This window comes from Neolamprologus brichardi, chromosome 20 (assembly GCF_056152115.1).
Source record: "Neolamprologus brichardi isolate AB-2024 chromosome 20, ASM5615211v1, whole genome shotgun sequence".
Taxonomy (NCBI): domain Eukaryota; kingdom Metazoa; phylum Chordata; class Actinopteri; order Cichliformes; family Cichlidae; genus Neolamprologus; species Neolamprologus brichardi.
In genome coordinates, this window is record NC_142123.1 from 30,158,460 (window position 1) to 30,186,171 (window position 27,712).

Below are 27,712 nucleotides of genomic sequence, written 5' to 3' on the forward strand. Positions count from 1 at the left end.
TGCTAAAATATTTCCAACAGCAGCGACTGTCGGGAGATAGCTGGGTGGCAGGGACAGGGGAAAGGGGCTTTTCTCTGTGGCCACCTGGTAAAGCCATGTAAGATCCCCGGCTTTTCAAGACAGAAATACAGAAACAACCGGTAATAGGATCCAAATTTGCAACGAGGTATAATTTATCCTGGAGGGAATCCGTGGAGTGGGTAGTTAATTAGCTTAATCGACGAATCCAATAAGACAGTGGAGTAATCCGGAGAAAAGAAGGGAGGAAAAACAGAATAAAGTGTGAAGTGCGCCCCGGAGCTTCATGGACACGCTCAGAAATCCCCAAACCAACTTCCAAAGAAGAAACCAAGTTCAGCACTGAGGGTATCTCCTGCCAGTTTTAATGTCAGGTGAAGGTGAAGTCAGACTAACGGAGCTCTTATCTTTAGACAGGTAACAGAAAAAAAATTCAGCTTTACTTTCTGTGCGTTTTTCTGCGGTGAGGAATGAGTGGAGGTCGCTTTGAGTTTGATGACGGTGGAGCTTACTGCGGAGGCTGGGAGGGGGGCAAAGCCCACGGCCATGGCATCTGCACCGGACCCAAAGGGCAGGGCGAGTTCTCGGGTTCCTGGAACTACGGCTTCGAGGTGGTGGGAGTCTACACCTGGCCCAGCGGGAACACCTACGAGGGATACTGGTCGCAGGGGAAGCGTCACGGTCTGGGAGTAGAAACCAAAGGACACTGGATTTACAAAGGGGAATGGACTCATGGATTCAAAGGGAGATATGGCGTCCGGATCAGTGTTGGCAGCGGAGCAAAGTATGAGGGGACATGGAATAACGGGCTCCAGGATGGATATGGCACAGAGACGTATGCGGATGGAGGTGAGAGTCGCATTAAATATGCCCACAACGACCAACAAGTGGGAAAAAATAACTTTGATGTTTTTATATTTTTCGATAATGTGCTGTTAGAAGTTTGATATGTGAAGTATTTTTTTGAATATCACATATTTTGTATGCCATGTGTATCTAATAATTATCATTAGGCTGTAAAGGCTTCTTCTTTACAAGACTTGTATGATAGACTCGATACTTTAATTTGTAAATAAATGTAAGAAAACACTAAAGTTGCCACATAAACAGTGCAATGGAAAGCGAAATTATTACCTCTACAAAAATCTATACAGGAGGATAACAAAAATACAGCAAAAAAAATGGGGGGGGGGCTTATAACTGTGAAAAAGTGAAATATTCACATATATGCACTTTGTTACTATTTAACGTCTTAAGAAAGAAAGACGTGCACATTAAAACTGCCGATTCAGATTCTTTAAATGGAGAACGCTTTACACATAAAAAGAGTACCTGAAAACCATTGTGAAATACTTGAGTATATGTACTTAGTTACCACAGAAAAGTTACTTATAGTCATTGAAAATGCTAATGTGCCTCTAAAGCTAGTGCTGATAAACGTATTACTCCTTAAATATAGAAATAATCAAATAAATTACCATTTACTCTACTACAGCAAGTAAGTACACATGCTCAAGTACATCCACTTATCTATGTTTGAGTACATCACTTGAGTACATGGCACTGAGATGAACAGATGCTTGTGGTCAGACTGCAGATTCATGTCTCAGCAGGGTAATCGGGTTTCTGGATCTTTAAGTAAAACTAATAATAGATAAATGAAGGACTTTACTCGAGTATTTTTGTTACTGTACTCAGTAAAATACAGATTTAAAGGTACATAGTTACTACTAAAAGAAAATGCTGCTGCTGTAGGTCTCTGCAGGATTATGAGTATTCAAATTATTTTAATATTAATCAACATGGCTGAGGGCAGCTAAGAAATATACTGTATATATTAAAACTGCAGCAGCAGACCACAGTAGGGTCAGAGGTCATCGTGTGGCTGAGCCTCTTCACAACATTCCTCTCAATAAGGAAAAGTTGCTAGTTTGAGGATTTTCAATCAGTATTGCTGACTTTAGGTTTAGGTGATTCAACTTTTTAATGTGCTTTTAAAAGCTGAATTGAACACATCATAACCTTCATGGTTTTAATTGCTATCTATAGCTATAAAATAAATGTTGTAAAGTCCTGAAGTGCAGTACTTTATTACTATTGTTCTGCTTGTACATCTTGCAACATCACAAGCAAACTCCCGCCAAGATTATTGAAGACAAATCCGTGAGTGCAAAACAGACCGGGCTGATGAACTCGGTGGTCTTTAATGATGCCTCTGTAACAAGAAGAAAACACCACCCTGCTGCTGTCAGTCAAGAGGTGCTCAGAGTTTGTTGGAGCTAAAAACCCCTACATGGATGTTTCCAGTTTGTTACACTACACGTCACAGTGGCAAAAGAAGTACTCAAAATTAATAAAAACACAAAAAGAAATGCCCTCAAGTCTACGTCTTACACAAGTAAAAGTACTAAGCATACAAAACGTGTAGTAAAGTGAGCAGTTGCGCAGCAGTACTAGTCCTCTCAACTGTTATACGTTGTATATTATGTCATTTTTATATCATTTATGAATGCGGCCACTGTGTTAACAGTGTATCAGGAAGGAAACATTATTATTGAACTTTGTGTGTGCATTTTTTTGTACACTTTCTCTGGGCACTTCTCTTGGTTCTCCTTAGCCCGTCAGCTCACTTTCTTAATAAAATGAGTTAGACGAATAAAATTAATTGTGTTTGTACAACAGCAGTGGTTTCCCTCCTTAACCTCTGACTCATCAGCTTTGAGGTGCGTTGGAAGATGTGGTTGGAGGTGGGTGTGAGAGCACCAGATGTCAGGATTTAATAATAGCCCACATATTTGGTGCCCTCTTGGCCTTGCAGGCTGAGGCCTTGCTGTCACTGTAATCCACACACATCAATTTTAGCATGAGAACAGACACTAAGATGACTTGTCAGCGAGGGTATTACTGAATGAGATGTGTCACTCTAAAGATATCCATGACATTTTGGCAGAAATGAACGTTTAAACAACCGTCTCCAGGAGCGATAGCAGCTCTGTGAGCCTGGACTCAAATAGGCTAACAGGCTAATATGTTAAGAATGGCTTTATTAACGTGCTAATGAAGCTAAGGTGCTAAGATTTACTATTTTCACAATCTTCAGTTTAATTTATGGTAATGCACTGAATCCCTGCTGTAGTGGGTGATGCCATTTGCATCCTGTGAGCTGGTGTGTTTCCACTGATGAACAGTAACTTCTGCTAAGACACAGAAAGGAGCAAAAACTCAAGAGCTGACTTTGAGTCAATACATTTATTGCAGGAGCCATGAAAGCATCACATGCTTTTGTTTTAATGTAATGAGCAAATTAGAGATAGTTGCAGCCTCTTAAATTATTTCTGAGCCATTATCCTTCTGCTAATCAATATAATAGGGATAGGGTATAAGATACAATGTAGGTTTAACACCGTGCATTCCTCCTTTGTGTAATTAGCACAAAATACAGACAGCACAACAAATAAAAATCATACGTTCTTTGCAGGTGCTATTTACATAGCACACAAGCTATCTCGAGGTGCTTTATAATGAAAGATCAACATGATCACGCTGTGTGCAAGCACTGGGAGGAAGTGCTCCATTTTAACAGGAAGAGACCTCATACACACCCAGAATTAGGGAGCTACTGTAACTGACTGGTGAGTGAGTGGACAGAGAAGACGGAAAAGGAGAGACAACAAACAGTAAAGAGGATGAATCACAAACTACAGGAGAGAATACACAAAAAGAAAGAATAGGTGGCACATGCTGCTGCGCTCCCTGTCTGTCCATCAGTCAGGCTGTCAGAGAGCTTCTCCCTCTTGGTAATTTCTCGACTGTGTCTTGATTAACTGGATTGTCTCACCGCCACGTGTGACTGGAATGTTTAACAGCAATCATTTCAAAATAAAAGCAAAAGAATCCTGTGCTTTCTGTCCAGAGTCTATGACAGGGGTGGGCAATCTCAGTCCACGAGGGCCGGTGTCCCTGCAGGTTTTAGATTTCACCTTGGGTCAACACACCTGAATCACATGATTAGTTCGTTACCAGGCCTCTGGAGAACTTCAGGACATGTTGAGGAGCTAATTTAGCCATTTAAATTAGCTGTGTTGGTTCGAGGACACATCTAAAACCTGCAGGGACACCGGCCCTCATGGACTGAGTTTGACCACCCCTGGTCTATGACAAAGTTCTTAATGATAGTAAGCTGTTCAAACCACCTTCTTGCAGTTCCAGTGGTTTTGCAATTGTTGATCAGAAATAAAAGTGTACGAGGATGGGGAAGTCAAAAAAAATCTGCATCTCAAAATCTTAAAGTTCAATGAAAACTTCTTTCTAAGATCAAAAAGCATTCTCAGAACAAAAGATCAGGAAGTCTTTGACCTGATTGTAAATGTCATTATGATTTCCAGTGTTAGTGGGGTCTGTCTTCTATGTCCATTAAAAGTGTAGTGCAGTCTTTCCCAATGTAGATGATTTGGTGTTGATTTCATCCTGATCAAGGTGGAAACACGTTTCTAGGGTTAAATACCTTGTTCTCAGGATCTGTGGTGTAGTAACAAGATATTTACAACTTTATTTATATTTTTTAATGGTTTCCAGGTACATTTCAGGGTCAGTTCACTGGTGGGATGCGGCACGGCTATGGTGTTCGACAGAGCGTCCCCTACGGCATGGCAGCAGTTGTCCGCTCCCCTCTTCGTACCTCCTTGACCTCCCTTCGCAGCGAGCACAGCAATGGCACCGTCCTGCAGCAAGACGTCCCAATCATCACCACCACCAATGCCTCAGGTGAGGAGACACCCGTCGCCACTCCTACCCAGCTGGGACCGTCTCGAGGAGGCTTTGCCCTCACACTCCAGGTGGACCCTGGGGCTGTTAAAAACAAGAAGAAGGGCCTATTTCGCAGGAGCTCCCTACTGGGTAAGCTGAAGAAGTCCGACTCGAGCACATCGCTGTCCAGCCAGAAGAGCAAGCTCAGCTTCCTGAGGCCGGATTCAGCTCTCAGCTCCAACGCCAGCGACACCAACTCCACAGTCAGCATTGGGGACGAAAGTCTGGCTGGAGCTGAGGATTTCCCCCCAGTGGAGGCTGACATTGACGCCACCACCACAGAGGTCTACATGGGCGAGTGGAAGAATGACAAGCGCTCAGGATATGGAATAAGCGAGAGGTCCAGCGGGCTGAAGTATGAGGGTGAGTGGCTCAATAACCAAAGACACGGCTACGGATGCACCACGTTCGCTGAGGGAGGGAAGGAAGAAGGCAAGTACATGAACAACATGCTGGTGAAAGCCATGAAGAAGAGGGTGATCCAGCTGAAGGGAACCAAGATCAAGCAGAAGGTGGAGCGGGCAGTGGAGGGTGCTCAGAGGGCTGCAGCCATCGGCAAGCAGAAGGCAGAGATTGCTGCTTCCAGGTAAGAAACCAGAGAGATCATTCTTCTCATGCCTTTTTTTAATCATATTTGGTCTGTTATGCGTATTTTTCTTCTATCCTCAGAGCAAAATTATGATTTTGACATGCTTCTTAGGTTAACTGGTGATTCTAAATTAGCCTTAAGTGTGAATGTGAGTGTTAGTGGTTGTCTCCCTTACAAAGGACTAGTTAGTTGTAAGTTGCAGCGAAGATCAGCTTCAGCCCCCTGCAGTGAGGCTAAGCTGTCAAGAAAATGGATGGCTAGATAAATCTCCAGCGATCTTTAACAGTGGTATTAAATACCACTGAGGGTCGCTAGATCTGTTGTTTTTGTAGAATTTGGCTACTTTTGAAGTGTTTGCACAAGTGTATTTTTTGTCGAACTCGGTCAAACTCGGCACAAACCCAGCAGATCAGCAGATATCAGTGCCTTCCAATTGGAAAATCCCATGTGGGTGCTTCAGTCTCCTTACAGTAGCTGCACATAAGCATGATGCTTTGCACTACACCTGCACTCCTTCTCTTCTTTTAATGTTGTTTTTGACTTAATATCTGATCTGTTTTTGATTGAAGCCCACTCTGTTCTGTCCTTGGGTCCTTCTGCTGCTGATATACACATGGAAGAGCGATGAGAGCCCACATCACCAAATATAAATCACACGAGATGGAAATGTGAATCTTCTTTTCACTGCACTGGTTCAGACAGAAATATCTATAAATAAAACAAAAATAAAATCAATTATTTTAAAAATCCTACAAAAGTGAGTAAAGACAAGCATGTAGGCACCCCCCAAACTGCAATCCACATAAACACAAACACACTATGTGCTGTAATTGTCTGAGCTACTATGATTTTCAGTAATGTGAATAAGGATATGCTGGGTGTAATTTTGAATTGTTTGGCAACCTTTGCAGTAGAGCCGATGAGATATTTATTTATTTATTTATTTATTTATTTATTCAGATGGCTGAAAGAGTCTTTTATGTTCCAGGAAATGCCTTCAGAACCTTTCAGCAGCACTGGTTTTATAACAGGTGCTTAGCCCTGTGACTTATATGTAAATTAAATGGTTAAAAGGCTTAAAATCGTGCTAGGATTTGCTAAAGATCAGTTTGTGTGACGGCAAACGTTCACAAACTACTAACATTTATTTAAATGGTAAATGGCCTGTATTTGTATAGCGCTTTTCTAGTCCTAAGGACCCCAAAGCGCTTTACACAACCAGTCATCCACCCATTCACACACATTCACACACTGGTGATGACAAGCTACACCCCCTGCCATCACTACACCAGTGATGGCAGGGGGGCGGCTGTGGCTACAATGGACACTGACCACCACCAGTAGGCAACGGGTGAAGTGTCTTGCCCAAGGACACAACGACCGAGACTGTCCAAGCCGGGGCTCGAACCGGCAACCTTCCGATTACAAGGCGAACTCCCAACTCTTGAGCCACGATCTCCCCTGTATTTAGAGCCTTTATCTGTCATTGTAATCATCCGTGGCTTTGGCTGCAAGTCCAAATAAACCTATAACAGAAATACCTTTAATCAATGTATTATAGCACAAACTGGACAAACCATTGTTAAAAATTCATGTGGGTTCTTCTGGTTATCTGTTTAGTTTTTGTGGTGAAACTGGAAAGTTCACAGGCATAACTTTTCTCCCTCTCAGTGTGTGTTTCTCAGTTTATCTGCCTGAATTGGCACTGTGTACAACATATTCAAACAGTGAGACTGGAGTGACCTTTAGAGCTCCACTGCACTCAGTTACAGGAGTGGCTGAATATCTGATAGCTTTCTGATAGATTTCAAAGTTAGGAGGAGAATACATATCTGAAATCTCTATATGTGCTTCCTGTTGCAAGCCCAGATCGTAGTCGACAGAGGATTTAGTTGAATCCCTGAGGAGCAGAAGATCTCTGGATTTTTCTAAATGAGTTTGCTTATAGCTTAACACAGAGACTGGAAACAGGGGAACCCATGAGTATCATCATCCCCATGAAAGAGAAACAAAATCCAAAATCGCTAAAGCTGAATAATTAACATGATATTTGAGTTGTGAACAGAAGAGTACTTATCATGGAGTCATGCAGGGTATTTGAGTAATGGCGATGCTGGCCTTTTAGCAAAAATCTTAGATGATTCACAATCTGACACTTTTACTCCCTGCAGTTGTAAAAATGTTGATGTATCTTACAATAGTTGGACTGCAGCGAGCAGCTCCACAGTATCAGTTTCCAGCTCACCACTGTTGGCCTTGAACACGACTTCTCAGAAATGACTCCCTGCTGGGATCCCAGGGTCCTTACAGCCATGCTCCTCCTGGTGTGAAAACGCTAACGCATGTGTGGACGTACATGCTGTAATCTTATATTTGTGTGTCATTGTAAGAGGTCGGGTCATTCAGAATTTTTGATTTTAATAGTTTGAGGTTTCTAGTAATCCTTTGACCAGTGGTTCAAATTCCTGAGCTTATTGCATCCAAAGTCTGGAAGTAAAACAGGTGATCTCCTGGAGTATTTGTAGCCAGAAGTATCATTTTATGCAAGACTACACAGCATTTTTACCCTTTGTTCGCCTGTTCTACAACAATCATGTTCCACATTTTGCATCTAGTTTTCTAAATTTGAATATTTTAATGGAGAGACTGTGGGGAAACCACCAGGGACTGTCGTCCTGGGAGTCCTGTAGGAAAACATGGTAATGTCTTTTCCAAGGTGGAAAACTACAAGTAACAAACTATGCCAATTTGGGAAGGCTTCGGTGAAAAAATACAAGAAGTAAAAAGCAAATTCAGCTATGACAAAGATCAGAAAGTTTGTTTTTCTTTGTTTTTTAGTCTCACAAGAAACCTGCAGCTCAGAGATGTTTCAGTTGATAGATGCATCCCTGCTAAAACCCAAAGGATTTCTAGATCAAAAAAGAAACTGAAATAACAGTTAAAAACAGTTTAGTGAAATAAAAAAAAAGAGGCCACATGAGAGTAAGAAACAACTTCCTTTTATGTACAATATATTTATTTACCAAGGAATATATTCACACAGGAAATGTGCTTCACATGCTAAATTCCTCTGAGCATTTGTAACCTGCCCCACACAAACATAGTCTGACCCTGTTATAACCCCCTGTGATGCCAGAAATGGCCTTTGCTGAATCCTATTAGAAGGGAAAATGTACTTAATTGTATGACTGCATATAAAAGATGGACACTGGCACTCAGTGATTTCTACACTTTACCTTTTGAAGCCTGAAGTTTAGTTTTTTGGCTGCTGATTGTATTTAGATGAGAAGGTGGGAGTACTAAGTTAAGCCAACAGTACCGAGCTTGGTTACCCAGCTGCATCCGTAAACAGTGCAGCTGAAATGCACAAAGATGCCTGCCACAAAATTTTTTTGGAAGGTCTGTTTTTGCTAACATCCCCACAGCGAGCCATATTATCTGTCAGATAAATTAATTAAAAACACAAAATTCGGTAGAGAGATTACTTACACTAAGCAGGCATTTCCTTCTGTATATGGCATGTAAAGGCCTACAGGTTATAGCTGATAACACTCCACCCTCTCCTCCAAAGAAAAGCCCGTCTGGCTTCAAAACACAATCAAAAAGAGGGTGATGTCTCAGTGGGTTATCCTCTTATTCACTTTGCAGTCTTTATATGAATCTGCATGGCTCCTGGCTTTGCCCTCATATTTAACTGCCAAGTATAAATGGTCTGTATTTGTATAGCGCTTTACTAGTCCCTAAGGACCCTAAAGCGCTTTACACAACCAGTCATCCACCCATTCACACACACATTCACACACTGGTGATGGCAGCTACATTGTAGCCACAGCCACCCTGGGGCGCACTGACAGAGGCGAGGCTGCTGGACACTGGCGCCACCGGGCCCTCTGACCACCACCAGTAGGCAACGGGTGAAGTGTCTTGCCCAAGGACACAACGCTTGAACCGGCAACCTTCCGATTACAAGGCGAACTCCCAACTCTTGAGCCACAATCGCCCTAAGAGTAGCATTTCCCATAGTGTCAAACTATTCCTTTAACTAGGTGAAAAACCTTTTGGATGAGCACAGAATGCATGACTGTGATTATGTTTAAGTCCTTATCGTGTTTAATCGCTACCCCGATTTGTCTCACCGATTTATTTAAACCTTTCTGTCACACATTGCAGCACAATCTGATTTAAAATTAATGCAGGAAATCCTTTTTTATGATGTGATTCATGTGTGCACAGACATGTCTACCTTCAGATTGTCTGACCATACAAGGCGGTGGTGTTTTTGCCGTCTTCAAGACCTGAAATAGGCTGAGTGTTTACAGCAGTGAGACTTGCACTGATGGACTGCAGACCCCCGTCCCTGCAGATTGAAATCTAAATATTGTACTGCAAAGATAAGCAGTATATGAGAGTTACTCATTGTGTCAGTGCTTTAGGATCACCTGAGGCAAGTCTGAACAGAGAAAAGCAGATTTCACATTTAACACGACTGTCATCAGAAAGTGCTGGAAGGTCAGTGCTGAAATTTCAGCTGCACCGCATTTTACAGGCAAACTTCTGTTTTTATTACATTTACTTGGCAGTTTGAGTTACTGTTTAGGTTTAAAATTGACTTCTACTATTTACATATTAACTCTTTAGGATTCTGAGTATTTTTGGCTCTTTAACCGTCCATAAAAACAGTTTTGTAAACTGGTTGTAAACAAAGTTCGGACTGGAGCTCGGGACTCTTTGAGGGCTGTCTTGTTTAATTTGAGGGGAATAAAATAACGGGTCAGTAATTAGAAAAACAGATGAGCTCTCTGTACTATTTCTTGTTATGTGACCTCCGAGCAATGTTGCAATAATGAAGTTTCCATTAGCACTTAATGTGTGTGTATTTTGGCCAACAGATTCAATTATATTTAAAGATGCTGACATTAGATTATCTAATAAAGTGGAATTGCACTGTAATTAGGTCGTAGATGTCACTGATGGAGAGCTTTTTGTAGCAAGCATAAGCCATGGCCATTCCAGGTGGTAAAAACAAACACTTAAAAGGTCTCAAGAGAAATTGCGCTTTTTTAAATGTACTTTGAATAGCCCTGTTTGGTGCAAGTTCTTGTATAGCGAGTTTTCTGCAGAGTTAGTGGGACCCACAGAGAATAAGGGCAGCATTATTTTCCATCGAACACCATCCGCAGAACTGAGAACTGTCAGTCCTTTTCATGTCCAGGCCAGGTGAGACTGGGTCAAACTAAGCAGTAGACTCCAACCGACAAAAAGACGTTTCCCTTCAGTCAGTTCAAGTTTCAGATGGAATTCTTTTGCTGCATGCGTAGGAAGCACAATCCAAAAGATAAATAAATAAATGAAATGGGCATGGGTTGGGCAGTAGATAGCTCTGGCTGTAATCCTCTTTACTGGCACACATTAAAAGCAGAGGCCAGTGCTGACTCTGAGCAGGTCCGAGTGACCGTGGAGTCTTTTTGCTAATGTGCTTGGGCTGATAAATCATTTACATTTAAAAGTTTCTGTTGAATGAGCTTGTTACCAGCAACTAGCTCAAGCATGAGATTTCCCTTTAACCATATCACAGCACTTCAAATTCCTTGACGAGTGCAGTCTGAACCACTTTGAGTGTCTGGTAAGACCAAATAAGCACAGTATAAATGGCAATCCTTTTTCAGTGATGCAAAACGGGCATTTATTCAGTGTCCTTATGGTGAATACTCACTGGTGAGGATTCATCATCACATCATTATCAACAGGCAGTCTGGTACCTGCAATGTGAGACAAAATGCATTGCAAGATGTAGCAGAAAACAATCTACATGCCACTGACATATCAGTGCTTTATACACTCAGTGTCCAAACATTTAAATCAAATGGCAGAAGAGATGTAAAGTATTGTTTACAAATGTCCTTCTTCTGTGGAACCAGCTTCCAGTTTGGATTCAGCAGACGGACACCATCTCTACTTTTAAGATTAGGCTTAAAACTTTCCTTTTTGCTAAAGCATATAGTTGGGGTGGGATCAGGTGACCCTGAATCCTCCCTTATTTATGCTGCAATAACTCCAGGCTGCTGGGGACTTCCAGACTTCCATTTTTTTGTCTCACTCAGTGTGTGTTTATACACCTCTGCATTTAATCATCAGTTATTATTAATCTCTCTTCCACAGCATGTCTTTGTCCTACCCTCCTCCTCCTCTTCAGCCCTAACCGGTTGCAGCAGATAGCCGCTCCTCCCTGAGCCTGGTTCTGCCGGAGTTTTTCCTCCCCACTGTCGCCAAAGCACTTGCTCGTAGGGGGTCGTATGATTGTTGGGGATTTCTATGTATTATTTAGAGGCTTTACCTTACAATATAAAGTGCCTTGAGGCATCTGTTGTTGTGATTTGGTGCTACATGAATAAAACTGAATTGAATTTGAATTGAACTGAAAAAGTGGATTCATTGTTTTTGCAGTAGTCTAAAATTCTGATTGGTATCAGTGCACATTATCTGCAGCAGCCGTGGCTGATAGGGAGCAGGTGTAAGTGACTGAGGAGTTCCTTGCAAAAGTGCAAGGAATGCTCTTTATTTTTAGGAGTTTAACTATGTCACAGCACCTCGAATTTATCTTTTTATCCTACGTAGACAGCTACTGGAATAATATTACATCTTTCTTATTCTCTTTTTGACATTTTAATGTCCTTTGCACTCTCTAAAATCTGTTTTTCTTGCACTGGAGTATTTTTATATTGTTGCATTGGTCCTAACAAAACAGCCTTCCTGTAGTCCTGGATATTAAACTGAAATCCAATATTATATAAGCAGAGGAGACATGACACATCTGTTCCTGGCAGTGGTTTCCTCACACTATGATCCTTTGGCAGTGATGTCTTGGATTTAAAAATACACATACAACCAGGACACTGCATGCGATCCCAGACCAGGCCTCTTCAAGCCCAGTTAGTCAAAGTGTTTGCTGACACTCAGACAGTCTGTGGACATTGTTCTGCTTTGTGGACTGGCTGCTGGGCGTCTGGAGGAGGACCTGTGTGGCAGGACAGGGTGTAAATGACGCACACATAGGGGCCTTGTAGTCACGGAGGAGCCCTGACTAAATATGGACAGGCATACTCTTGCTGTATCACAATCGCGGGGGAATGCAACAGCTGATTGTCCCCCTCCCCCCTTGCTGCTGTCAGACCCCGTCTTTCCTATCTGGTCACAAACACCCAGACAGAGATTCTTCTTTTTTTTTCCTGCAGACAGAAATCAAATACTTACCCATACACCACACAGCTGTGCTCAAAAACAGTAATCTCCTTGCTGTTTTTCTCTCTTTCTGTCACCTCCTGCGAGCCTCAGCTCCGCTAAGAGCCGCCAACAGTTCGAGATCACAGATCTCGATCCATCTTGCGTCAGCAGTGGTGTCAAATGCCTCCATGGATATAAATATGGCACACCTCATAAGCAAGTGCTTGGGTATAAAGGGTTAGTGTATATATGTACCACACCTAGCTTTAGTTGTGGGGCTTGGATTACATACTGTACTGCTGATACTAGCATTTTGTGCTGGTGAGCGATCAACTGGTCATAAAAGTTGTAAACAAAGTTCAGACTACGGCTCAGGACTCTTTGAGGATTATTTTCTTTTAACAAGTGACTTATTTAATTTGATAGAAAAAGAAACTGGTCAGTAATTAGAAAAATAGATGAGCTCTCTACTATTTCTTGCGACGTGACCTCTGAGTAATGTTGCAATAACGAGGTTTCCATTAGCACTTAATGTGCGAATATTTTGGCCAACAGATTCAATTATATTTAAAAATGTTGTCATCTTTTTTATTAACAGCTAATCACTCTTGCATACTCCCTCGTGTATGCACACAAGGTTGCTGCAGAGTTGGAAAGGACCCTCCACAAAGATCCAGTGGCACATGCCAAAATGACAGAATATCTCTCGCCATCAGTAGACTCCAAGACGATGGTGGCGGGACAAAAAACAGACATTACAAAACAGCAGAGTACCAGGACTTATTTAAAGAACTGTATCTATACTTATATATTAGGCCAAATTTAAGTTGTACATTATAGCTGTGGGGAGTTATGATGCACAGAAAATAAAGTATATTAATGTACTAACACTAGCACATGCTTTTTTTTTTAATTCAAAAAAGTACACACAGTTAGTTTTGCAGTACGTTTGTGTAAAGTGCCCTTTACTGTACTTTTGTTTCTGCAGCTGAAGCCTCTGAATGCTTCCTTCGCTGACTGCATATAAAAGCTGTCTGAGAAGTGAACTCAGTGCAGAATTCTCTTACACTTGTGGGGGTTTGTTTTCTCATAAACAGTAGAGTGCAGCTCCTCTGGTTTCAATAACACTTGTATATAAACCTATAGAATAACAGCCCAAGAAAACTTTTGATCTGTGACCTCACTAATCTTAACGTTATGGGCTGACTCGATCGTTTTTGTGCTTGGTGAAAACAAGGTTAATTTTGAAAATTTGGGCTCAATTTGAGCCAGAAAGAAGGCTAAAGTATTCTCACTGACTAATGTCATGGCATAACACATTGGTTAGCCTTAAACTATTCATTTAAGTGTTTGTTGAGGTCACAGGTGGGATTTATCAATCAGAACATCCATTGACTGACATTATGAGGAGCTATGATAGACATTTTTTAGCAACCGTAGCCCCAAACAAATATAGTGTTCCAGCAGGAAAACACTGCTCAGTGCTTGGGTGCTTTAATCCTTCATGCCAGTGTCTGGTTTATTATTATTTTTTTGTTATTATTATTTTAGTCAGTGATTTGCACAAATCTATTCATTTTGATTATATGACTGGTTATTTACAGGATTAAATTTGATTTAACCATGCAGGCCTAAGTTCCTGCTTTTCACCTTGTGCTTGTGCTAAAGATTTCACCATATTTATGGTACTGAGAGTTGTGTGGTCACTAATACTCAGTGACGGACACGCTCAGTGAGCTGTGAATGGATGTGAGGCTGCTACAGGGGTCAGTTTATATCCGTCTGCTGCCTTTAGCCATTTTAGTACTTACTAGTAGCTCTGCTACATGCATAACACTTTAGTAAAAAATGCAGGTCTCATAGGTCTTTTCTAATAAAGTGCACAGTGAGTTTTCATGCTTAACCCCTGTATTTAAGCATAGACCGTATATAAAAGATAGATGCAGTCACTTTAAGATTACCCTTTTCTTTCATAATGATCTTCCTGGCTGTAATGTCCGTCTCCTATGCTACAACTGAAATGGAAAGAACACAGTATTTCATGCTGAATTCAACCATTTATTATGTTGAAAGTAGTACAGATGTAATATCAGTGGTGTAAACGTGGTTCTGTGACTATTGTGCGATGCCATGTTTTGTTGGCAATAAGCTAAACTAAATGAGAAAACTGTGGAGTTCCCAACAGGAAGGAGAACAAGAGAGAGGCAGGAAGCTGAACTGAACTGAGCCCGGTGTGTCAAATCTGCTGATTGCTTCAGCTCAGAATCACCCTGGTGCTTCCAGGCATACTAAGGAAAAGAGCTGTTAGCCACTAATCTACCCAAGCTCACATCAAGCTATCATAGTAATAATATGAGCTGGACCTGATGTGGGTTACAGTCATTATTGTTTGGGCCAGATGTCCACGACATCAGACATCTGGACTATTTAGGTGGATCAGAGGTGAAATCAAGCAGCCGGACTCCCCCTGAGTTAATCCATCAGTCAAAGTCAACTATGACCAATGGAAAACTGCAGATGTGGTCCACATTCAGACCAAACATTCAGTATTATCTGAATGAAGCCCCTAAATGCAGCCTCCGCAGTTAACAAACAGTTGAAACTCTATTCCTACTTCCTACTTCTGAAGACACTGAGCCACTGTGAGGTGGAAGGTAGAGTCAGTTTCCAGGAAGAAGCCATCTGTCGACATCTTTCTCTTCCAACTGGCAGTTTACCCGTCCACACTGAAAGGCTGCCATCTTGTCTGCTACCTCACACACCACTCTGTCTGCAGGCAGTCAGGAACTAAATTGTAATAGTATAGTGTTAGGTAAGGGAGAAGATGGTTTTCAGAGTATATTTTTATAATAAACATGTATGCATATTGTGTTCATTAGCACTTATCAATTAAATTATAAAAATAAACTTAGCACAACAACTAAGTAGTAAGGACATTTTTGGTTGGTCAGTTATTTCTTTGCTGCAAAATTGCTTCTTGGCAATAAAATTGATACCAGTGGAAATCCATTCATGGGTTGAGCAGCAGAGTTAAATATGTATGTTGTGCCTTTAAAAAAATAAGCCAAACAGCTTATTCTGCTATTGACTCTTGTTTTGAGCCTCTGGTACCCTGGTGCTGACAATCTGGCTTGTCATCATTAGAGGCATCTCAATGCAGAGAGATATCAAGATGAGTCTCTGCAGCCAGGGGTAATCACATATCTCCAAAGTCTTGGACCAAATTCTATCCTCCAACATAACAACGGTTGCATAGACTTTGATCATCCGGTCAAATAAATGATACCAAACAAGAGCTGATAACAGAATAAGCTGTTTGGCATTGGCAGAGGGGATTTTTTTTCCTAGTTTTTCATGGGCACAACCCACATACTTTACTGCTTCTCAACACACAAAAGCATTTTCCTCGCAAATGTGGCATCATCTAAGGAGAAATAAACAGGCTTTCCAGTGGTACAAGATTTATTGCCAAGAAGCATTATTACAACAAAGAAGTAATCGACCAAAACAAAGTTTCCTTACTTTTTGTGCTAAGTTTAGATATTGTTGAGATTGCTATGGAAGCATGTTGTTAAAGATCAGCTGTTAGAATAACTTTGAGAAAAACAGCTTCCTGAGTAGGTGCTGAGTCTGTGTGGACAGGTGGAGCTCATTTATATCAATCAGGGGACCTCAGGAGCCTCTAATTGTTCCTGGTGGAAGCATCTTCCCCACGTAAGAGGAGCTATTTTCATCTTGGTGTAAAGTTACAACATGTTGAGTATTTACAGAGTAGTACCTGCAGTTACTGGGGACAAACAGCAGCAGCTTTTAACTCATTTACCTCTGAGTTTTTGGATATAGCAGCAATTCATCATCTAATATCATCATCTTTCATCACTAATGATGAAAACATGATTAGATTTTTTTTTCTTAACTATTAACTGATCCTTTTGTGATTGCCAGACGTTTTACTTTATGGTTTTGAGGAAGTATATCAGCAGATGTTTTTAATTGTTTAATTAAAAGTTCCCTGATCCGCTTAGCTGGAATTTGACTATATGTTTACAGAGGCAGGAGGTGTATCAGATTAAATTAATAATATATGTACTGAGATGATATGATTTTTGGAACTGTTTGGTTGTTGTTGCAATGTGTTGGGGCTCATTTTCCATGTAACGTTCCCCAAGTGGCTTTTGTACTGATAATTTTCCCTGACCAAATATTCCAAATAATTGGTTTAGCACTTAAGGCTACAAAAAAAAACAATCCAGTTTCTTTCCACAATAGAAACCCAACACACAGAGTAAAGTCACACTGAGCTGAATAATACCGTAGAAATTAGGTTAAATGTAGTTATCATAAAACATATGCAAAGTCAAACCTATGTTCCCTCTAAGCTGTGTGCGTGAGCAATCGCGCACAGCTGAAACGGTCTCCCCACACAGAAAATCTACACTGCGCACACAAAAAAATCCAGCCTGAAATGGAATAAAAGTAAATACATGTATTTATTTTATTTCGCTGATTTTCAGTGCACGGAGACTATGTCAGCAGTGCACGATTGCTCACGTGCTCAGCTTAGAGGGAACAATTAGCATGGTTGCTGCTAAAGCGCTACCATTAGCATGCTAACAAGCTAAACTGAGATGGTAACCACTGAACCAGTTAAACAGCTTTTATTCTAGTATGGCTACAGTCTTTACACGAGTAGAGAAGCATAATAGTATTAAAAATAATAATAAATTGTGCTGCCCTATTTTCGTGGTATAACTAGACTGCATTTTAGGTTTAGCAGTTGGAATTAGCCTTGTGTTTTCTTGGTTGCTACCTGTTCTTCTGTGATTCTTTTTTTGTTTTTTTAAGGGGGAATCCAGAGTGAAAGTTCATGAACTCTGCATTGCAAAGTGTTGCATGATAAGTAAATGTTTCCAGTGTGCAGCAAAACAACTATAAATATACAAATGTTTGCCTGTCAGGCCGCAGTGCTTTCTGCCTGTCACCCACACTGACATTTGTGTGATGATGGCGGCCTCAGTAGCTTGCCAGCAATAACTCATTGTCTCCCTCGTGGTGGCAAAAGTGTAATTTATTTCTGTCCCAGGCAAACGGTAGAACAGGACAACCCCTTTCCTCCAAAGCTAATAATACTAATGAGCCATATGACCAGCGACTGCCCAGCCAGGCATCCATTTGACCATGATTGAATACTATAAACAAACCTTGTACTGCAATATTTTTGGTCACTCTGTTCAAGGCCCTTATCTCTGAGAGTGTGTGTGTAGGAAGGTCGAGGTCAATGTCTCATGAACCATTAAACCATTATAGTGTGACGTAAATGAATAGAAAGCAGAAAAAGTATGTAGAACTGAAACAGGCTGCATCTTGATTGACGCACGTGCTGATCACTGGTGACAAGCAAATGCTCAATTGAGTGAGCATATCCAACCCCTCAGCTGTGTTTCCTCACACAAGAAAAGCTTAAAGCTACTTAAAAAGGTGACACAGAGGATAAATAGCAGGGATTTCCCTTTTGTTTTGGAGTATAAACGATGGACAATAAAAATATCATTTTTGGCTTTCTAAAGGTGGTTTCTGTCTAACAGTGACTCCAAAATGAACTGATTGATGATTTAATGATGAGACGAGATCAGCAAGTTATAGCTTAGCCTTCAAAATAAATTGATTTTGGCATTTTTCCTATAATATAACCAGTTTTGTTTTTTTTGTTTTTTTTGTTTTTTGTCTTTCCCTGTTATTCGTCAATGGAGGTGTTGCTGATGAAATGGTAATATCAGTGCTAGGCTTACCTGAGGGAATCTTTTTTTTCCTTCTTTGGCTTTAATTCTTTTTTTTATTAGTAAAATTAAGCCTGGTTTAAAGTTATAGACCAGTATAAATCGACATTTGTGAAACTGCCCTGCTTATTAAAGGAGTTCTGATTCACCGATTCACAGCTGCTAACAGGTGGACTTTGTTGCCTCCTGTGGGGACAAAACCAGGTTTTGTAGTTTCACATTTAAATTAATAGCATTATTCTATTTGGGAGACACTCTGACTTTGCTTTCTTGATGGTGAAAACACACTCATATCCCACTCTTCCTCCCGACAGCTAAGCCAAGTGTGGTACTGATTGTGTCATTTATAAAACACAACAGATGCTTTCTGAAAACAGCATGTTCATTGCCGGCATATGGGGGGGGGAATTATGATTCAGACCATTAATGAAATGAGAAGATGAAAGAAGGCTGAGTGACTTGTGTTGCATCTTTCCACTGCAGGACGGCCCATGCCAAGGCCAAGGCAGATGCAGCTGAGCAGGCTGCCCAGGCCTCCAACAGAGAGTCCAGCATTGCCAGACTGGTGGCCAAAGAGCTCTCCCCTTCCTTCTACCAGCCAGGTTAGTCGACATCTCCACACCACATTTTAGAAGAAATCAGCAAAATTAATTAAAAAAGCATCAAAAAGGGCCACCTTTTAAGGCATCATAATGTCACTCACGGACTTTGCAGCTGTATGCAAGCTCTGAGTTTCACTAGATATCACGGGAATGCACACTAAAAAAGCTAATTCAGAATTTTTTTTTTACCTACTTATGTATGAAACTGTATGAAGGAAACAGCAAATGTAAAATCCCAACAGCAGAGCTACTTCTCTACTTTGTCTCTGTCCTCACAGCCTGTGATAGTATATCCTTCTGCTGAGGCCCATCACAGGGATAGTCGCGTTTGACTGTCTAAAAAAAGGACCATCTTATTGGGTCGAAGGGATCGTATCAGTTTCATTGCGAGTCTGTCGACACACACATTGACACAAAAGCAAAGGGGCTATTTGGGAGCCTCCTGCATTTCACTCAGCAGAGAGCTTAAAGAAGTCAGATGCAAACAGAAAGTCGTCCAGCTTTCTAAATGAATTGTCTCTCACTTTCTGAATGACTAGTCTTTCACTAACAGTCTGGTTGAGACTGGCTCTGGCTGAGAAACATCTGCTTCAAAACACTTCACAAATTTAAGGATCGGACTTTTGATATTCTATACTTTTCTTATTTTTAGCATAAGAAAAGTATCATATGTACAGCCAGTGTTGGGGAGTAACGGAATACATGTACCGCCGTTACGTATTTAAAATACAAAATATGAGTAACTGTATTCCGTTACAGTTACTGTTTAAAAAGGTGGTATTTAGAATACAGTTACTTTGTTGAAATAAATGGATTACACGGTGGTACTTCCCTGTTTCATATTGTGGCGGGTCAGGCCTGTTTGGGTTTTGTTTGACAGCTACGTTCTGTTGTTCCAGGCGGCAGCGTTACGGTTGCCATGGTTACAGGGTGACGCTCTCTCTCTCTCTGCTTGTTTCCTGGGTGAGAGAGCGCCTGTTGTTGTTGTTGTTGTGCTAAGCTAACAGGCAGAATGCTACAGGTATAACTCTAAAGAATGTAGCATCATAGGCAGTGTAGTCCGTGCTGCAGGGAGAATGGACTGCCATACACGTTATGTGTCTGTGAGCGAGGGAGGAAGAAAAAGGAAAAGTACGAGCTGTCATCGAGCAGAAACGGGAGCTGGAAGCATGTAAATATAATAATAACCACTGCAGCCAAGAAGAGTGCCTGACGAGCCCATTTGTAAGTAAGCTATTAAGACTCGACTGTACACCGTGTTCGTGTTTTCCTCTGAAACAATAAGTTCTGTTGGAGCAGCCTTTCAACGCCTCTCTCTGTCTCTCGCTAGCAAAGTTGACCCAGACAACAAAGTAAAGCTAGTTTTCGGCTACGAGCCCGACACAGAACCCACCGTATTAGCCAGAGGTCCCTTTACTACGGTTCGGAGCCGCGGACCTTCAGTAACAGTAATAAATCACAGCAATAGTACATTCATGTAGTTGTAAACAGCATGATAATATATTAAGTAATCCAAAGTATTCAGAATACGTTACTCTCATTGAGTAACATAACGGAATACGTTACAGAATACATTTTGGGGCATGTAATCTGTAATGGAATACATTTTAAAAGTAACCTTCCCAACACTGTGTACAGCTATAGGACAGCTGTACATGTCCTACAGCTGGTAATCATCATCAGTATGTGTATTCATCCACAACAAAAAATGTTTCCCAACAAATGGTCATTTTTTCTGTTTTAGTAACATTTGCTCAAAACTACAGTGTTCAGCTGTTCAATTCAAACCAAATATGAAGAGAAAGCGTATCGGTGCATTGTAGGTATGGATTGTCTGACAATATCTGAAATATTGATTGTTTTTAGTATATTTCATTTTGGGACAAATTTTCTCTTTTGGATTTTTTTCTGAAATGTGAGCAAACGGAGAATCTTTTTGTGTTTAATGGAAAAATGTGTACTCCAGCAAAAGCTTATTAGGAAGGGGATGCAGCAGCTGAATGGATCTCTAACATCCTCTGTAGCTGCTTCCTGTGCTCTCAGGAGATTTAAGGGAATGATACTTATAAAGACAATCTGTGACCTCTCAGCCCTGCAATACTGGAGCTAACATTTTAATCAAGGGAAACTTTTTTTAATGGAAAAATATCAGTTTTTAAATTGAGTTCCTTTAGCTATTTTTAAGCCAACAGGAATTTATCTAACAGAGAGCTGTGCTCCATGATAATTATGAAACAGCAGAAAGATATTAGTATAAATGAATATTTCTAAAAAATATATTTACCTGCAAAAATAACTCAATAAATGATAATAATAATAATTCTCACTGTAAGCTAAAGGTTCAGGCCTCACTGATGTGAGCACTCGGTTATAGACTCCTTTTGTACTTAACCCAATACTGAGCTATGCACCATGAAGTGTGACCTCTTTGTGAGCACAGTAGCCACACCCATCTGCTGCTCAATTATTCTGTTTGTGAATGGCAGCCAATCAGAATAAAGCTGGGTAAAGTGAGAGGCACTAAAACAGCTTCTTTCACATGGTGAATGACTGAAACCACTAAAAACAAAAGAGGATTATTTTGAACTTTAAGTCATGACTCTCACATGATAAATCATTTATGATGTTTGTAAATCCCTAATGGATTGAGGCATTATTACTTAGTGTTAAAAATACCATGGCCTTTTTATGGAAGATTAATTCTAATTATCGTGATTAGTACATACCCATGCTACAGTATCTCTAATTTCGGTCCATTGTTAGGTGGTTCCTTGGCAACATAACATCATATATAATTCATAATTCAAGTTTGTGGCTATAAATTACATGTTATTGTCTATTGTTATTGTATATTGTATACTCCATGTGTTTTGGAGTTTGCAAGTGTTTTGGAGTTTGCAAGTGTTTTGGAGTTTGTACGTGCTTTGTCCCTAGGGGCCACCGTAGTTTTTTTAGATAAGAACCTACACAGGTCTAAGACGTACCTGTGTGCCAAGTTTCATTAGTCAGTTTGTGATTGTGTAGGAGGAGTTTGAAAGCTCACTTTCTGTATCTATTATACATTTTAAATTATGGAAAAAATAATATTTCCTCTGACTTATAATGACTGATGGTAGAAACCAGTGATTAAAAAGTATTTGAACTGGCTTTCAGGTCCTGAGTATCTGAAGAAGAGAGCGTTACAGGTGGAAGGCAGTGAGAACACAGAGACCATCATGCATGAACCCCTGCTAGCTGAGGAGGAGCCACTGCCTACACCACCTGAAAGCCCGGTTATGAATGAACTGGACAGCCTCATGCCTAGCTCATCCCCAGGTCGCACGCCTTCTCCAAGCCCAGGCATCATGAGCAAGGAAGAGCCCAAACTCCTCGGTCCAGGTAGCTGGAATGAAGACAAAACCAGTAAAAGTGGTGGAAGTAGTAAACTCAACGGCAAGCAAGGCAGTCGTCCCACTACTCCCTCTGCTCCTGCTTCAACTGTATCTGAAGGAGGAGGAGGGGCCACCAGCAGTCGTGGCCCATCTCGTACCCCGAGCCGCCAGAGCAACAAGAACGAGCAGGGTTCTGACATGGAGATCAAGCCACTGCAGAAGTTTGACTCTGAGGCAAAAGCATCAGATGCCACTACAGCCCCTGCTGCCCCTGTAAGGAATAGCCTCATCTCACCAGATGAAGAAGTAGAAGAAGCACCACGTCCCATCTCCAAAGCTCCCTCCAAAACGCCTTCCAAAGCGTCTTACAAATCTGTAACTCCTGAGTCTAAAGCCTCCGAGGTAAAAAGCGAAAGAGCACCACCAACAAACGAAAGAGTGACGCCTGTATTTGAGAACAAAGTGGAGTCCAGGGAACCGAGCAGGCCTCCCAGTAAAGCAGAAACAAAACCGCTACCAAAACGGCAACCCAGCCCAGCTCCAGCTCCAAAACCTGCTCCGAGTCTTGAACCTAAAATGGCACCGAAGCCAGTGGAAGCAAAATCTGTAGTTGCCAGACCGGCAGCGAAGGTGGAACCCAAAGCCGAAGTCAGACCCAAGCCCATCCTGTCGAGCCTCAGTAACGAGGTGACCCCAGAGTCTTTGGACATGGAGGTAAGGCAATAAATATACACAGTGACTCACTCTTTATTACTTTTTGCTACATCAGTGTTGTCACAACATGTATGGTGTCAGTCTGTCAGTCCAAGGCTTTGGTCAACAGCTATCAGATGGATTACTGTGAAATTTTCCACACACATTCAGTGTCCCCAGAGAGTAATTCTTGCCGATGCTCGTATAAGCATTTAGCTCAGTACAGCCTTAAAAATATACACTAGCATTACTGCTGACATTAATGACCATAAGTCCTAGTTTCTAACTAAAGAGCACAGCTTGACACCATCATAGTCAAATAAAAGTGTACACCATGTCCAGTCACGTTATTTACCATATAAGGCCAAGGCCAGACTACTGTTCTGGTTTATTGGAGGGGGAAATAGTTGTAAATGAATGCTATGTCTCCTTTTTCTCTATTTTAAATGTACATTTGCTTCATATTGCCTGTCAATTTCAGGTATTAGTGTTACATTGGTTTTAAAGTTTTAGCTAAGCATGTACCCTAAGCATCAGTATTAACAGTTATAATTATGGCTGTAAATATATCAGCCAAACATCTGTACAGCCAGTGTTAACCTCCACCAAATAAGATGACATTTACTAATCTCAGTGGACGATAATTATCTGTTATGTCCAAACAAATTTCTTTTAGTTTCCTGCTGGCTAGATGGGAATAAATAAATTAAAAAAATACACTTAGAAATAGCATTAATGACAAAGAAATGCTCACTTTTACATTGTAAATATTTGTTATAAGCTAGGATTAAAGCAACCTTTATTGAAATATGCTTAAATGTGTTTGTATTAGGGAGGTAGAAGACAGTGTACACAATGTACCTGCCAATATGAAGCTGGAATGTGGGAGGCTGATTGTAGCTTAGCATGAAGACAGGAAACAGGAAGAAATGGCTAGCCTAGAGCTAACCAAAGCTAGCAGATTGCTCCCATCTGCACCCGTAAATCTCACAAAAGGGATAAGGGGTGTTAATTTCTGATCTTTAAAGGTGCTGGTAGGACAATTTTCTTACCCTTTAACTAGGCTGTTCTAGATGTTAAACCCTTTTTTTTGTCTTGCTCCTCCTGCAGTCTTAATTTGAACTCACGAACAAGATATGTTTAGGGTACAACCGTCTCCTATAAATAATAATTTTGATAATCCTTTAAAATTTAAAAAAGCCGCAGATTAGGAAGGTTAAAGAAAAACAAACAAACAAAGTGTCTTAATAAGTTTTATGGCCATCACGTGTAATTAGAAAGGTTTCAGAGCACTCTGAGCCTTTGTGATTCTCCAGCCTGCTGGAACACTATAAACACCATTCATCCAGAGGATTTTGCCTCATTTGGTGTGTTGATGGTGGTGGGGAGTGCTATGTATGATGTAAATTCAAAATCTCCCACAGGGCTTCAGTGGGTTCAGATTTAATGTCTGTAGGGGAGAGTGGGGTAAAATGAGCCAGTAGACAAGCTGACCCACGACCTTTATCTGGGCGATCTCAAACACTGTTTGTCATTTGACCCTGGATTTAGTTAGCATTTCCTTTTTGGTGGGAAAGAAACTAAAGTCTGTCAAAATCTTCATGAGTATCCCAAGTATCATTATCAATTTCATGTCAGAAGCTAATTATCTCAGGTTTAAATGTCGTCACATATGTTCATGGAGTCCCATTGTACAAAAACGGGGGACTGCATTACTGAAAGTGGAGCTCTGATTTGGTAGAGCAATTTTCACCACAGCATCGGGTTGAGCTCGCACAATATTATTCCAGGATAAATATGTAGTCTTAATCCTGTAAAGCCTGAACCATGAAATAATTCCCATAAAATTTTATTTTTATAGTGTTTTTTGAATCTTCTGACAACTTTTTTTTTTAAGGAAATCAAATGTAAATTTGCATATCTAAGTTTTGATTTGTAGTCAGTACACTGACTTTAGCATCATCATAATGAATAACTGGCATTATATTTAATGTTGTATATGTCGCTTAAGATTTTTCCAAGTGATAACAGTAGAAGAAGAGGCAGGGGCTCTACTTTCTTTTTCCCCCCAACGTAGACATCAGGATACATTTTTTCAAAAATTTCTAAGAATTTTGCATTTTAAGTAGCATTTATGTTACATGTTGGTGTTTATCACCTCAAAACTGAGTAAGTTTCCATTTGTTTCTTGAATCTCTGCAGAATCGCTTGCAACTTTGAAAATAGAAAATAGTTGTAAGACTTATTTAATAATCAAATCATTATTATCAGCATTATCAAGGGTTCAATTATCAATATTTCTTTGAGTATTTTATTTTTTTTAGCTCTACTTATAAACTAATTTCTCTGATGACTCATTGTCCCCCTTTCATGTGGTAAGCTGATCCACGAAACCACTCTTTTGGACCTTGTATTTAATTGTGTGATTAACTTGGGCTTATTCTAAGGTTTTAATTGATATGAATTTATGAATTTTCTGAATTTGTTGTTTTATTTTTGTCTCATATTTCCTTAGCTTTTGACTTATGGCAAAAAGAAAAGTAATTTGGATTAATTTTAAGTTAACTTGCACATCCATGGAGGCATTTTACTCCTGGAAACCGTTCCTCCCATCAGGACACCATAATGTACCATAATGTTACTGTTGGAGCTAAGGTTTAGGTTTTTCTTGTTTTGACTGGATCCGCTGTCCTTATTCTGCATTGCGTTTCTTTCCTTTTTTTAAGGGCCCAAACACCATCATGATCTGCATGGTAATCCTGCTCAACATCGGCCTGGCCATTCTCTTCGTTCACATTTTGTCATGAGACATTTTCCACCTCCTCAGGTAATAAACACACCATCAAAATGTACTCAGAAGAGGCGATACAGTAAAAATAAACATGAATCCACTAATATCAGTTTGCTACAGGTTAACGGCAGTGTCAGAGAGAGATGGCCTTCCTCCTCCTCCTCCTCAGTAAAGACCAGAGATCAAAGACAACACTGAGGAGGAACAGAAGCCTCACGCAGACCGCTGCAGCTCCTAGGATGGTGTTTGTTGATATGACTTCGTGAGGCTCTGCGAAGCTCCTCTCTTTCAAGAGGTTAGAGAAACTGAAGGACATTGAAGGGCTGGCACTGTTCAGTGCATCTAAAAATGATTTGTTTAGAGGAAAAAAAAAATGGTGGGTGAATGGTAGGTTATGTCCCGGTGATGATGCTGAGGAAAGAAGGGTGGCACTCAAGAATTCAACTTTTTCACAGTGTGTCATGAGCGTGTCAACATTTTTGCAATATGGCTTTTAAATAAACACTTAATTGGCATTCAGACTATCTGAATCTCACAAGAGTGAATCAGGCACATAAGACAAACCCACCTAGATATGTTTTTAATCGCCAGACTGAATATTCTCTCTTGCCTTGAACTTGATTGTTTAGACACAAAAACTACAGCAGATGTGTGAAGGGTTTGGGCGTGATAACTGTTACTGTCAGGAGTAGGGATCTCGCGTGTGTTGAGTCTCATCAAGAAGCTCTCCGAGTGGTACTGCAAAAAAAAGGGGGGTTTATTTGCTGGCAACATTTTCAAAGCGTTGTGAGTTTCTGCAAAATCTTTGAGACTGTGGTGTACTACACTGTGAAGTTTTCAGTTTTCACTGGGATTTATGTGCATTTCCTGTCATTCTGCTGCTTTGCTTTGGGGAAGCTGATAAACCAAATAGAGAAGGGAAAATAAGAAGCTTATGAGTGCCGCTGCTGCTGCGTAGGTTCCTGTGGTGTCGTGCAATGCCGTTTAGCACCCAGGCAGCTTTAATACAGAGTTGTGCAAGTTTTGCAAGAGGAAAATGATGGCTGGAGTTTATCTAATTTGAAACTGTCACTGTATGTTGTTGTAAGGTTGCTGGATCTACATAATTATCTTGCAGCAGGGAGTGGGTTGGGTTCATTATTTTATGTGTCCACTGCTTTATTTTCAGGGCCTGTTGTAAGATCAGCTTTTGTACACATGAGAACACTTTGTATGCATCTGTGTTTTTGTACCTTTTTTGAAGTGCACATCTTTACAGCATTCAAAATATTCTGTCGTAGGATTTTGGGGGGAGGGCTCATTAGTACAATCAGAAGTTGTCATCCTAAAATTTGTTTCCCAAATGAGTCAGATTACCTCATGTTTGTGAGATGGAGGAAAATAGAAAGATTCTTAACTCCATGTCTTATATTGAGAAGAGTGCTTTTATTTTCTTAACCCAGTTAGGATTTAAAAGGAACAGAGTTTTAGCTGCAGTTTTTTTTTTGCCTTTGAGTTTGCAAATGTACACACAGACCACTAGTGAAAAAGTCTACAAGCATATAAAACTGTTTTGAAAGTAGTAAAAACCAGTTTAAGAAATTCCCCATTGTGGTTTACCTGTAATCTACCGATGCATTCAATGATTCACACCAGTGTCAATGCAAATGTGGAAGCCACTTTATTTTTTCTGTTTTAGAGCAGAAATACAGCTGAAGTCAAATAAAAACTTTTACACTTGTGAATCTTTTCTTTTTGATGATCTGTAACAGCTCCCACTGTTAGCTTTGAGATTTTGAACGTACTCGTCATCATTCATTACCCTGAAGAAATCCTGTCTAGTAACAGAAGAAGAAAGTATTTTT

General features: G+C 40.5%; 1 protein-coding gene across 2 annotated transcripts; it reads left to right on the top strand.

Annotated features, from left to right (window-relative positions):
• Positions 1–27,592, top strand: jph2 (junctophilin 2). Of its 2 annotated transcripts, none has more exons than XM_035909165.2 (6): positions 1–867; positions 4,594–5,410; positions 18,895–19,013; positions 22,167–23,098; positions 25,804–25,904; positions 25,979–27,592. In XM_035909165.2, the coding sequence occupies exons 1-5, from the start codon at positions 489–491 to the stop codon at positions 25,882–25,884; spliced, it is 2,328 nt and encodes a 775-aa protein (XP_035765058.2). In that variant the 5' UTR covers positions 1–488; the 3' UTR covers positions 25,885–25,904; positions 25,979–27,592. The 2 variants fall into 2 exon arrangements, with proteins under 2 accessions (XP_035765058.2, XP_006794057.2); XM_006793994.3 differs by having other exon boundaries at positions 25,989–27,592.
• Positions 27,593–27,712: the final 120 nt, after the last annotated feature.

Bases quoted from the DNA above. Each gene is read 5' to 3' on its own strand.
- jph2 (XM_035909165.2), top strand. From the start codon at position 489: ATGAGTGGAGGTCGCTTTGAGTTTGATGACGGTGGAGCTTACTGCGGA. The intron at 5,411-18,894 runs GTAAGAAACCAG...TTTCCACTGCAG, and splicing joins GCAGAGATTGCTGCTTCCAG to GACGGCCCATGCCAAGGCCA. The intron at 23,099-25,803 runs GTAAGGCAATAA...CCTTTTTTTAAG, and splicing joins CAGAGTCTTTGGACATGGAG to GGCCCAAACACCATCATGAT.